The 14,078-nt window shown below is 41.0% G+C and overlaps 1 protein-coding gene across 6 annotated transcripts in view; it reads right to left on the bottom strand.

Annotated features, from left to right (window-relative positions):
• Positions 1-1,506: 1,506 nt before the first annotated feature.
• CYRIA (CYFIP related Rac1 interactor A) overlaps positions 1,507-14,078 on the bottom strand; it is a 109,862-nt gene continuing 97,290 nt past the window's right edge. For 5 of the 6 annotated variants that reach the window (XM_050754280.1, XM_050754277.1, XM_050754278.1 and 2 more), the window contains 6 exons: positions 13,787-13,864; positions 13,493-13,609; positions 13,322-13,401; positions 11,799-11,925; positions 7,139-7,209; positions 1,507-5,057 (listed from right to left, as the gene is read on the bottom strand). In XM_050754280.1, the coding sequence (XP_050610237.1) occupies positions 4,994-5,057; positions 7,139-7,209; positions 11,799-11,925; positions 13,322-13,401; positions 13,493-13,609; positions 13,787-13,864 (537 nt within the window). In that variant the 3' untranslated portion in view covers positions 1,507-4,993. Of the gene's footprint in view, positions 5,058-7,138; positions 7,210-10,667; positions 11,720-11,798; positions 11,926-13,321; positions 13,402-13,492; positions 13,610-13,786; positions 13,865-14,078 lie in introns of those variants that run through there. The other variant, XM_050754282.1, reaches the window with a different exon arrangement.

Raw genomic sequence — 14,078 nt, 5'->3', positions numbered from 1 at the left:
AAATTATGAGATTTACCTAAAATTCTACATAGCAGAATTTCAAATGGCAATCTGATGGAGGTATTTTGCAGCACATATTTTCAGACCATCAATTTCCAACAGTTCCAGAATTTTCAGACATTTATGTAAGAGAAATAGGCAAGGAAAGCACTACAGCATCAAAGTCACAACCTCAGGAACCTGATGGGACCAGCACAGAAAACCTCTCTTCTTTAGAGTTTGACTTCTGAGCAGAAGCAGACAGAATGGCCGATAACTTTATTTATGATGTAAGAGGCACTATGAAGGTGAGGTCAGCACCGTATTGGGCCAGTCTGCACCAGGATTTAGGTATTGGATGGATTATTGTATTTAAAGAATACGAATACCTTAAATAAATTTGATCAATACAATTCAGTATTATTTAATCAGTCACTTAAGTTGTGATGGTCAAATACAACATAGACCTTTCAAATAGAAAACACCTGGAAATTCTAGCTACACATTGATAAGCCAAAAGGTGAAATCAGGTGTGAAGACAGACTGCAAATATTCACCAGGTTTCACGAATCTGGCTAGCTGTGCTCCTCATCCCCATCCTTTCAAGAGAACCCTGAATAACAGTCAACTTTCTGGCTGGTATAAAGACTATTCTGAATTGCACATCCATCATCCATCAGTTCCTCACTATCTGTATTTCTCTTGACAGTTACACATATTCTCTCTTCCTTATTTATTCATGTCTTTGACTCTCAACACTCATTTAATTAGGGACACACACATGCACACTCTTCAGGGCCCCTTTTCCTTCTCTTTCCTTCTAGCTTTTGACTCTTTAAATTTGTCCATTTGTCAATTTACAGAAAAATTCCCATTTCTATTTTTTTCACTTTGTGCCACAAATAATCCTAATAATTGTGCTTTTGACTTTTGCACAGGGCATCATGGAAGGTCTCTCTTGGGAATTCTGAGCCACTGCGAGTACACACAATTAGGTCTCAGGTGATCAGTTTCAGAAGTGCAGGGATTAAAAATAATCCTCTAGGAAAGCCTCAAAGTTGAACAGCTAAAAAAATCATTTCAGGGCTTACATTGTCTGAAAAATATACTCAAGGTAAAACAGGTTATTTGCTGATCTTGCCAAACCCATAAAGTACTACTGCACTCAAAAGAAAGCATACAAGATCACTTATTAGTGTTTCTTAGCATCTCTGGACAAGCAGGACTCATGCATCTCTAGTTATCAATCATGTCTCTGTTCATTTTCTGCCCTTTTTTGTAATTTTCTGCCTTTGGCTGTTATTCAGGGTTCTCTTGCCAAAATGAACAAAAGACAGCTGCTACCAAGAGTAGCACATTTTGGGTATTACTTTTTTTTTTTTTTTCTAAAAGAAATTCAGGTATAAAGAGGTGAAGGGCCGCTTGTGTGGTTTTCTCAGAGTACGTGTCTAGCAAATATCTATGTAGACTAATCATCATGTGCTTATCACCCACTCAACCCTCAGTATTATATAAAATAGAGGTGCATTTTTAAATATAGGTACCAAACTTTAATTTTCATTTCACACTCAAAACTCCTGTACAAAAAGAGGCAAAGCAGGCAAAAAGTTACAATGACTTCAGCAAACAACATATGAAAACTTCAAAACAGCTTTGGGTCTGTAATGGCCCTTACAGATGTAGTGAGAAAATTGGGTTCCAAGGTTTTGAACTCTTTAAGACAAAATTCCAATGTTTATTCCTAACATTTAAAAAATATTTGTAGCTGTACAGGATACAAGATTAAATGAGAAATCTCTGAATTCTACTGCACAATTGGATCCCAAGATTGGGAAGCTTAATTTTTCTTTGGGGAAAACATGAAATTATTTTTACTTAAATGTGATGATGCATCAGTAACCTCAGTTTACCATTAATGTCTTAATTTAATGGTGATAACTAGGAACAAATGTTGATCAAGCATGATATTAACTAGTAGTTAAAAGGTAATATCCAAACCTTTCTTTCTGGTTGTTAATACTCCACCCCTAATGATTAGCACATGTGAAGACATCCATTTCCAGTTTTTTTTTTTTTCACTACTAATTCCTAGTGGTGCACAAAGAGTTTCTCAGAAAAGAGTCATAACGCCAAAGTAGCAGTGCATCTGAGAAACATAATTTTTACCTTGTTGCTTTCCCAAAAATAAATATCACAGTCATGGAAAACACTGTTTATTTGAAAACAATGAGACCTCAAATATGAAATATAGTTAACAATGACATTGACACTGTTGCTAGCACTTTCCCCTAAACCACCCATAAGTCTTGGACGCATGTGCATGCAGCACACACACATACACACAAAAAACCAAAAACAAAGCAAAAAACAAAAAACAAAACAAAACAAAACAAAAACTCAAACACAGCAATCCATGATTGTTCAATGACTCCTGATGCCGGGAGGACAGCCTGTTAGAATTTGTCTCCCACAATATCTCTGGAGTGGGCACAAAGCCCATCACCTGTTAGTGATCACAGACATTCAGTTAACCTGTCCTTCCAGTAATCAGAGACAATTCAGACCCTGGACTTCTCAGAATCCATGTACTGCTGAGTCTTGGCTTTGAGACAAGGTGGCCTGGCTACATTGAGGCAGGCCAGCAGCCCCTTCCATATGTTTGGTCCCATTTGTAGAAAGTCTAATTTAGAGTTATCAATGTGCTCATCTATTTACTCTGAGCTCAATCTAATTTGACAGGTAATTCCTCACATTTTCTCCTTTAGCCAGCTGAGAGTCAGCTGTGGTAGAGACACAGGACATGGGTCCAAGTCCCTCATGAGCCCTGTGGTGGTTGGCAAGTCCTTTCCTTTCTTCAAGCCTTAATCTCCTCACTCGATAGAGGGGGAGAAATTGACCCAATGATGATAAACATTGTGTGGTTCTATCTTTCTAGTTTAGACAATTGTTGCTCAAGTGTAACAAGTGACTGCCAAATAGAATATCTCTTAAGATGAATATCTCCTAACTTTCCTCAGATGGTATGATCACATATTCTGGCTTCCTCTAGGGTTTAGAATCCATAGGTTCAAAAAGGTCTTGAAGACCATCTAGCATATTTCTATTCTGATGACAGACCCTCCATCCAAGCAGTTGTACTTCTTCAACTTGAAAATCTCCAAGTAAAAGAGCCTTTTCCTTCTCTGTGGACTGATGTTTAGATGCAGACCAGGGAATCTTTCCTGCCACTTGACTGAACTCCCTTGCTAAAACAACATAAGACAAGTGTTTTTTCCCTTTTCTTGGAGGATCCAAGGGTAGATCAGCTGGTCACTAAAGTCCAGAAAGCAATGGTGTCTTACAGCTCCTTCCTGGGATATTGCAAATAATGCCAAACTCTGATGTACTCAGACTCAACTTCTAGGATTATCATTCACTAAACGTCTGGGTGGCTCCTTCTACTGGAAACAGGCAAGTAACAATATAGACCAGACTGAGGATTTACTTAGAAGGGTTGAATCCCATCCCATAGTATGTATTCACAGCCATATGGTATAAAAGGAAGAACATGGAGTCAAGAGTGAAGCATCCTGGGTTCTAGGCCCGCATGGGAGCCATCCAGTATGACCACACCCTCTGGGTTTCATTTTCCTTAGGAGGTCAGAATCAAAGATTTTCATGGTTCCATTCGAACTAAGCTCTGATCTACAGACAGAATGACTGCAGGTTTTATAATATTGTTCATCAACAAGACAAGGTGGGACAATGCTTGCTGGATACTACTTCCTAAGGAAGAAGGGCAGAGTCAGTCGTTTTATTGGCATTAACCTTACAGGCCTCTTGAAGATTGTTTTAATTGCCCATTTTAGAGACAAGGAGGTTAAGACTCAGAAAGCTTAAAAACGTTTCCCAAGATCACACTATGAATCATTAGTAAGGCCAGGAGTAAATTCAGGTGCACCAGAGCTTTCACATTGCAACAAGCTAGCAACGGGGTTGGGGAAGAGCTACTTTTTAAAAACCTGGGAAACAGAAAACATGGATTTTTTTCCCCTCTAAATTCCCCTATACCATTCTGGTAGCTAATGGAGTACCCTAGACCTTTTTTCTTGTAGAGTCTTCAGAGAACAGGGCTCCTATGAGGGGGTGCTGTGCACCCAGCACTCTGCAGGTAACTGGAAGTTGCTAAACTCACAAATAACTTCAAAGCCAGAGCTCCATTTCCCTAATCCCTATAGGCAGAGGGCTGAAGCAGAGAGATGGCTGTCCTGTTGCCTGAGTGCACCTCTGTGGACCTGTCTCCCAGTTCCAAGACAGCCACCTTCATCAGTCCAGTGGCAACAGCACATCCATCTATTTCTGCTGCTCTCCTACTAACTGATTAAAATACAGGAGTTTTTTTTTTCTTGTGAAATTAAAGGAGAACATTAAAGGAGAACATTAGAGGGATATAAATCCAAACAGAAAAGGAATATGCTGATTAATAAAACACGTGCAAACAGAAAAGTTGCACGTGTGGACTCCAGTCTGAGGACAGAGAAGGGATGTGCTGAATTCAGAACACTTGGGTTTAATTCTCCACATGCATTTTTCTTGGATTCCCCTCTTCCTCTGTCAAGATAACAGTTGTGTTTCTTGTAGCTGAGCCGACACAGGAAATCAAATATTTTGTGTTTCTATAAACTATATGTCCCAGAGAGATAACACGTCTAGAATTAAAATACTACCACAAACAATTAGGAATTTTTTATCGTTACAGGTGTTGTTAAAGGACTCCAGTAGCAAAGATCAAAGTCTCTGAATTTTGCCTTTGGAGAAGGGGGTTTCATTTCAGACATCAAAGGTAAGGCTCTCAAGTCAATTTATGCTCTGCTGGGTTGAGTCAGTTAGGATACAAATTAAGGTCCATATATTTCAGTGACAAGAAGGAAACGGTTATGTAAATACACAAGTATTAACATCAATCTGTATTAAATTATGTAAACATATACATCTTCTGAGGTCAGCACATAGATCCTCTTCTTTGAGCAGAGCTCTACTGAAGCATTGCTCGAATCTGTTTGGAAGTCGATTCATCATTCAAGTGCTTTGTAGTGAACCTGGATGGAGACAGAATGGTAGAGGTTAGCGGCAAACAGTGCTCTGTGTAAGCTCCAGCCCATCGTTACCTTGGGAAACACAATTGATATGTGGGCTTATTTCTTTAGACAAAAATCCACACTTCAATGCTCACAGTCATTTCAGACAGATTTAATATTTGATTCTTCCTTCCAAAGGAATTTTGTATCATGGTTATTAAACCAAGTAGATATTTTACATAATCAAATAATTACACAGAGGAGATATGAGCGGTCTCATTTACCAGGGAGGTGGATTTCACAGGATTGAGTGCAGAATCCTGACCATTGAGGCTGCCCCTGCTGACTCACACATTTCAGAATAGAGATTTGCATAGCAACATTGCCCAGAACCTGAATGTTTATGGTTCTCCACTTTCCTGGCAATGCTTAATTAACCTCATTGCCACCACAAGGGGGCACAAATCCAGGTAAGCAAACCCACAAAAATGGTGCAATCTGCAGCCTCCCAATAGCCGGGTGTAGAAATCATTTATGCAAAAGAAGCAAAAGAGAATTAACACGTAATAAAACTTTGGCCAGGTCGTGGGCACTCCATGTTAAGTTTCGTGTTACAATAACTTTGTAAAGGTAAGGTTATTGCCTTCATTTTATAGAAAAGAAAACTAAGATTCAGAGAGGTGAAATGACCTATTCCAGATCACAAGGTTACTGATTTGAGATTTGTGATTTGTGATTTCTGATTCAAACCCATATTTTGCTATCTGGAGAGCCTGTTCTCCTCTGACATCATCACAGTGCCTCCAGGAGGCACAAATTCTAACAAATCAGATGGGACTCATGGCCTAGTACAGGGTTTTGCTTGATTGAATGAAGCTGGAAAGCTCAACACATTCAGAAGTTAAAGCTTTATTCCTGTGTATAAAAAGTCATCCTGGTGTGAAATGGACACCAGGAGAAAACCTTGATTTTTTCCCACAGACTCTGGAAGGCTCTTATATTAATACTAAGTCTCTTCTAAAGGATAATGACTTAGCAACTCAGCAAAACAGCATCAACCTCAGGGTCTATTTTGTTCATTTTATGTGTGTCTCAGTTTCTTCATTTATTAAGTGGGGGTAACAGATCAGCCTTACCTCTCTAACTTGTGATGATTAAATGAGACAATGTGATTAGAAGTGGAGTATAAAACATGAGTGTTGTGTACATAGGTAGAGCATTATTGATCCATCCCACTTAGACTTATTGAACACTTACTGCATGTACAACACTGAGAGGAACACAGGGGAATTAAAGATGAATAAGACAACAGGGACCATAAACCTTCTAGACTGCAATCTAGTATCAGAATGATTTACATAGCAGTGTGATTCAAGCAATTCTTATAGATGTGTCAAAGCTAAAAAAAGCATCCCCTCTCTGAAACGGATTAAGCACATGCATCCCTGGGAAGAAAGCAGTTGCCTAGGCATCACTTGTTAGCAGTGAGAAGCTGAAACATGCCACAGCTGGCCAAATACTTAGGCATCTAGACAGTGGGTTCTCAATTCTGGTAGCTGCACATGTGAACCACCTGGGGAGCTTTAGAATAAACAAAGAAACACAAAATGGATACCTGAGACCCTAGCCCAGAGATTCTAATTCATTTGGTCTGAGTCACATGCAGTCAGAATCACATGGAATGTTTTCAAAGGGTACCCACATAATCCTCAAGTGAAGCCAGGTTTGGAAACCACTGGTAAAGTGGAAAGTGAGAGCCTGGAAGCCTCTTGTTCTGAGGAGTCCCTATAAGCCCCAAAGCAGTGTGGCTGAGAATTAGGTCCATGACCCGTGGGGTCACCCAAACCTGGGTTTAGGTCCTAGCTTGGCCATTTACTGTGTGACTTTTGGCAAGTTATTTGACTTCCTTAAATCTTATTTTTTTCCATTTTTAAAAAGGGGAATGATAAAAATGGTGCCGACCTCAAAAGATTGTTAGGAAGATTCAATGTGTTAAAATATGCAAGGGTTAAGTTTGGTGCTATCCACACCAGTATTTAAATGTTCAATAGCCCTGAAATGTTGGCTGTTCCCTGTGAGCCTGACACAGGGTTGAAGCTCACCTGAGGGCATTTAGCAGCCCCTCCACACTGTCTGGGGCCTGCTCCTTCAAAACTTTTATGCAGCCTTTCATCTAGGAGGAGAAAGCACAATGTTTGTTAATATCTTAGTAATACTGTCTATGCCAATATCTACCTACAATAACACACGCCTATAATGTCACATTATTTCTTCTCATAGAAATTCAACACAGAAATGACCAACGGGCTTTCCTACCCCCTCAGGCTGGTGAGCAGTTCCTCTGGGCTTCTAGAGGATTCTGTATGACTGCAATCATCATCAATTTTCATACCCTATTGTAATTGTACATTTTACTTGCCTGGCTTTAAGGACAAAGACTTGAGACTTTGATCTTGCCTTGTACTATGGAGGCAAATGCAGGGCCTTCCGTCCACTCAGTGCTCAGTTGAGATTTACTGAATAAAATCAGAATAATTTTATGCCATTCTTCTGCCCTGAATGTTTTCTGTCCTTCACCTGTTTGACTGGCAAACCCTTAACACTTATTTTATACCCAGCTGAAGACCAGCACCTCCTAGAATCCTATTCTGACCTCATTACCCTCATTAGATAGAAGCAACCAACACCTTTCCGTGCTCCCAAAACTGCTCTGTCATTTGTCAGAGAAACTTGGAGAATTTGTGCCCATATTAACTTCTTTCCTTCACTAGACCAGGAGCTCCTGGAGGTCCAGGTCTATGTCTCAACCATCTTTGAGAGGACTGATGAAGGGCCACTGTTCAGAATGTGAACTTCACAGAGGCTAAATGCCTGAGTTTCCTTCATGCTTGTTTCTTTAGTATCTTCACAAACCTAGGCAAGTGTCTTAGCTTTTTGTGTCCGTATAATACAGTTGACCCATAATTTGGGAAGTGCATGGAAACTGAATTTATATAGATTACATTTCATCATGCATATCTTGGAGTATTTTTTGGCAAGGCAAGAATCTTTCTGCAAAGCTATTCACACACTGTTATATATTGGATTTGGTTATACTAAGGGCCCCTTTTGTGACAGCCCTTAGAAACATTCTCCATCATTGTGCTTCTTGTATGTCAAAAGCTTTATCTTACAGGCCTGAAAGACCCTGATAGACTGATGGAAGCTACCAGAACACAGGGTTGGGAATCGTGAGGATCACTATAGGTTTATCAAAAAACAAAGTCATGGCAAACAAGAGATGTCTGTCATGCATACCGGATTGGGAGAAGCTACAAGCATGCCAGGTATGTGCCACCCCAGGCCTGAGATGGCATCAGACCCAGGGATGCATTCTGTCCCTCTCTGCATAGTTGATTATCATAGTGCGGAAGTGTTCTTGTGAACCAGGCCTAAGAAGCAGTGAGAACGCAGATGTGGAAGGGGTGGAAGAGCAAGGAATACTGTTTGGGAATCTGGAGTTCCACTTAGGGTGATTAAAACTGTAGGTGTGAATAACAAGATGCTGTCAAGGATGCACTTGGGGCCAGATGCAGTGTGAATTCAACAGCATGTTCAGGAGTTGGGGGCCTTTACCTGTGGAAAACATCCCTGATAAGTGTTAAATAATCTAGTGATGCGGTTAATATGGAAAGGGACCAGAAGGAAGCAAGAACAGAGAGAGGAGGGGCAGTGAGAGCCCCTGAGGGTGGTGAAGTGTGGAAGCAGCAGTGGGCATGGAGGAGCAGGGAGAGACAGGGACTAATCGGAGGTCAACTCCATAGGATTTGGTGACTGATGAGATATGCGGTGAAGAAGTCATTCCTCATTCTCAGGGACAATTCTAGGCTCCGGATTAGACTTGTTGGAGGGTGATGAAATACCTGAGACAGGAACCCAGCAGAAGGAACAGGTTTGGGAGGGGAGGGGAATCTCTGGTTTGGGGATGGCCATATTTCAGGGGTCCACGGGAAATGGGGTCTGGAATTCTGGATAAAATCTGAGATGGGGACAGGGATTAAGAGGTGATTCCTTATTGGGCCATTTCAAAAGATTCCAAGGAAACCAATTGAAAACACCACCTCACCCCAACCCTCCTTTCCTGGTGTCCACAATTAGCATCTCTTCTCTAAATGGCTTGTGCCGCCTTGGCGGCCACTTTGATGATTCCCCCTGCCTGGAGGACTCTGCTTTCCCTCTGTCCTCCTGGGAAAATCCTACATCTTCTTCAAGGTCCACCTCAAACATTACCCTCTGTCTCTGCTCTTCAGCAAAATGAGTTTCTCCCTCCCCTGGCATTCCAGAGCTCACCGCATGTTTATTCTGCACTCCAAAGCATGCCCTTTGTAAGCACACACACAGTGCCTCCCCCAGGCCCTCAGAAAGAGATCCTGGGGTTTTCACAGTTGATGCTGATGCCCTAATGATTTATAAGCCCAGTGCCTATAACTACTGGCTTAGAAACAGACTAGCATCTGAATGGAGACCCTATATGTCATTAAAAAAAAGGTCAGTCTCAAATGGTTTATTGTGCTTGGTAAACCTGAAACTTTCTTAGAGGTACATGCAAACGTCCGTATGAACAAACCTTATGTAGTGAGACCTCCATGGACAAAAGCAAACTTCATCAAGACTATGTGTGAAGACTTAACATGATATACTGTTTACAGCCTTGACTGAAAGACTCAGTAAATGACATATAAAGCCAAGCTTTTTAAAGATAAGGGCTACAAGGCATAATTTTACCCAGTGTATTTTTAATTGTTGACTCTGTGACAAGTTAACAAATGGCTATGGCAATGAGAATATCTTATGAGTCTCAGGTAATGAACTCAATCCACAGTCAAATAATATTTATAGAGTTATTTATACTCAATCTATAGTACGAAAATGTTAAAGCCTCACAAAGGATACAGTAAAAATATTTATTGGTATAAAAATGCCCATAATATACTTCTATGTAAATGAAATATGTTTCAAAACAGCACGTAAAGCAGGGTCCTAATTTGTTAAGGACATCCACACATACACACAAGCATCTACATTAAAAGAAGGTACACACATATGCTGCTGTATGAACGGTGATCCTCCGCCTATGGTGAGGTTATTACAGATATATTTAATTTACTACATCTTAATTTCCTAAATGTCAAAATGTTTTAACATAAATACTTATTTTCTTGGTAAATAGAAATGATTACATTAAAAATAATAAAGAGTCTATGAAGAAACATGACTAACCATACTATGAATCCAGAAACTCAAAATAAGTAACCCAAGTTACATTTTTCTTTTTTTTTTTTTTTTTTTTTTTTTGAGACGGAGTCTCGCGCTGTGTCACCCAGGCTGGAGTGCAGTGGCGCGATCTCGGCTCACTGCAAGCTCCGCCTCCCAGGTTCACGCCATTCTCCTGCCTCAGCCTCTGAGTAGCTGGGACTACAGGCGCCCGCCACCACGCCCAGCTAGTTTTTTGTATTTTTAGTAGAGACGGGGTTTCACCATGTTAGCCAGGATGGTCTCGATCTCCTGACCTCGTGATCCACCCGCCTCGGCCTCCCAAAGTGCTGGGATTACAGGCTTGAGCCACCGCGCCCGGCCTCAAGTTACATTTTTCATTGATACATTATCTTGCATTCTTCAGACTTATGGCCCTCTTGGGCATGTAGACTTTCTCTTGCATAGGGCCAGAGCATCAGGACGCTGTTCTCTGCAGATGAGTGAACACAGTGTGCCACCCAGACTCAGCTATTCTGGAGTAAGTAAGTTACTACCAAGAGGTGCTATTCTGCACTTTAAAGGCTTTAAATGAGTACATGGGATACACTATTGGGTTGGTGCTGCAGGCAAGTGCTGGATGAAGAGGAGGTGTGCTTTATGCCACAATCAACAGAAAAGCAACTGTGCGCCAAAATCATGTGTTTTCAATTATCTTCATTCATTCATTCATTCATTCATTCATCCATCAAAACCCCTACAGGGTGTCTGTTGAGTGCCACCCACTATGTGCCAGGTACTGTGTGAGGCAATAGAGCAGACATGAGGTGTATAGATTATGGTCTCTGTCCTTGTCAAGAAATTGTCTGTGGGGGAGTCAGAAAATACAAAACAGTGAGTGCTCTGGGGGCCAGAGAAGCAGGAAGGCTCATCCCATGCAGAAAATGTGTTCTTAGATGAGGTGACGTTTGAAGCATGCCTGAAAGGAACCCACCCATCAGAGAGGAAGAGGAAGGGCTCTCTGGGCAGGAGAAAGGACTCACACATATCATGTATATCCAAATGATGAGGAAAGGCATGGGACTTGAGTGGAGCAACAGGTAGGGAGTGGTGGGAGAGGAAGTGAAAGGGTAATCTGGGATTTGACCATGGTGTCTTGTAATGCAGTATCTCCCAACTCTTCACAATAGGACACATATAGAATAGAAACCATCTATTTGTACAGCACACTGGGTAAATGAAGGGACTGCGTGCAGCTGAGTGACTGTCCAGCTGCTCAGCTCCATTAGAGCCTGAGGGGATCAGCATCGTAGCATTGCTACTATGCTTTTGAGGTTAAGTGTTTTGTCCTAAGCACATGAAAAAGCCTGGACATCTTGCAGTGAGGACAGCTGCCAGGATGGGCTGTGCATATTAGAAAGATCACTGTCAGTGGAGTGGTCTTGAGGAGCCTGAGGAAGAGAAACAAGGTCTGTTTGGCAACACTCATGGGTCCTTTATTTGGAAAGCACATTTCACTACTATTCTTACATCGATCTTGGACGTCTTGCAGAAAGCTCCCACAGGGTGGACATGGTCATAGAGGATGATGACTCCCACCATCACCCTCATGCAGAACATCAGGGTCTCTTCACTCGTAAACCTACTTCTGTACTCCCTGCAAGAGAAGAAACAGCAGCGGCATCACTTCCTTGTCAGAACATGTACGTTCTTTGGCCCCACAACTGGATACTTTAGATGCCTCCAATCTTCTCTTGGGAACAATCCCAGACCTGCAACAACCAGTTAATATGTTCCTGAGTAAATCCATGATGATAATTATCTTTGAATCTATTCAACCAGCAATTCAGTGTGAAAATAAGGTAAATTAAAGGGCAGTAAATTCCCTTCTCATCTGCCCTTCAGCAGGGTAGCTCATCATGTACATCACTCCTCCACCCATCAATCTTGAATATTTTATAGCAGGTCCCTCTGGCTGTCCAAGATTATAGAGAGTAATGGCTTCATTACAGAGAAAAAGAATCAGGCTCATTTCTACGGAGCAGCTATCATGTCTCCAGTCGGAGTAACTTCCTTTGTTAAAACACAGGCTGCAGATTGTATTGGATTGGCAAAAATACCTAAAAAAATTATGTACCATTCATTGAGCATCCGAGAGTATTTGTAGAGTTTGAATTTTGTTCACTTACCTTGACAGGGTCACTGATGATTCAGATAATTCAGGCCAATTCTAGAGGCTTTTTTTCTAGAGGCTTTCTTACATCTATTTCATTATGAATTGGCTCTGCAATGAAGATGATTACTATTTCTGCCTTGGAATAAATCTTAACTTTGGTACAAGTGAAATATTTGAAATTAGTGTCATCTTACATTTGAACAGGCTATCAGATTTTATAAGGTACTTTTGATGCCTTGGTCTTCCTAAAGACTCTGCAAAGTAGACGGTCTTATGGAAACTTCATTAGATGAGGAAACCAACGCTCAGAGAGTCAGGCCAGTTATTTACAGGCATAGTAGGGGCTACAGACATAAGTGGCATTCAGAATTTCGAGCACAGATTACCATGCTGCTTCATCCCCAATAGTCTCAATAATTTTTAAATCTAACTAGTAGTAACTAGCTTAGGTACAAAAAAAACTTGGAGAGAGAGAGAGAGACCTCCATTCTCACTCTTGAAACAGTCTTATCATGTCAACTCTTGGTTTTACATCTTCTCTACAATATATTTATCATGATGCCCCATCATTTAACACACCCTCCATTTGGTTCTTACACATCTTCTACAGCATCTTTGATCTGAGCCTTGGTTCTGCCACCTAACAAGCTATGCAGTCATTGGGATGTCAGTCAACCACTTTGGGCCTCAGCTTCTTCAGCTATGCAATAGTGATAGTGACACCTAACACCCAGAGTTCTTAATGAAATTAAAGCAGATAATATACATGAAAACTTTAAGGTGTTGACCCAAATGGTACATGTCATTAACATCATCATCTTAACAGACACTGGCTGGGTGAAGTCTCAACCACAAATACACCTCTGATTTAACTTACGGAGTTTCCAGCATGACTTTACAGACACTTGTCATTGTGCTGAGACAGTCTGTGGTGTTCTCTATTGGCAGGGTTTTGTTCTAAATAGGAGACACAAATGTACATTAGCTCTGCTTGCAGCTCTTGTATGGAATTAAGAAAAAAAGCACCTCGTTGCTCAACTTCACTTACTTCCGAGACAAAGTGCATTGTGGCATTGCTAAGGGTTTTCAGCATTGGTGTGGCTTCTGCATAGAAGAGGGACATTCTATTGGCCATTTCATTATTGACTTCATTCTCAATGTCTAGCTGATGAAAATAAGAAGAGAAGACGGATTTATAAACAGAAAGTCAAACGCTCCAAATACTCTTCTCTGGAACTGAGTTACAGACAAGGACATTGTCTTCTCTCTGTGCTCTGCCTGATGCAGAAATCAAAAGAGCCATGGAGAACGGTGCCAAGTTCAAGGCGACCCAGGGACTCACGTGCATATTGTTGATGCGGTTGCGACTGATGGTTCTTCTGTAGTAGCTGAAGTCATTCTGAATAGCCGGGTTCCTCATCTGAAATTCAGAAGACAAGAGTGAAAGTCATCTCTCAGTATCAGATGGGGGATATGCATTAGGAGCCCAGACACTGGATTTTATAAATACTCCAGGACTTCTCTTTGTTACATAAGAGCCAAAGCAACTTTTGGTTAAAAATAAGGACCCACAACTTCATTATTTTAAAATATGCCCTGTGGGCTAGATTTCAGGGAAAGTATATTTGGTCTCA

This window comes from Macaca thibetana, chromosome 13, assembly GCF_024542745.1.
Source record: "Macaca thibetana thibetana isolate TM-01 chromosome 13, ASM2454274v1, whole genome shotgun sequence".
NCBI classification, from domain to species: Eukaryota; Metazoa; Chordata; class Mammalia; order Primates; family Cercopithecidae; genus Macaca; species Macaca thibetana.
This window is presented reverse-complemented; position numbering and strand designations above follow the sequence as displayed.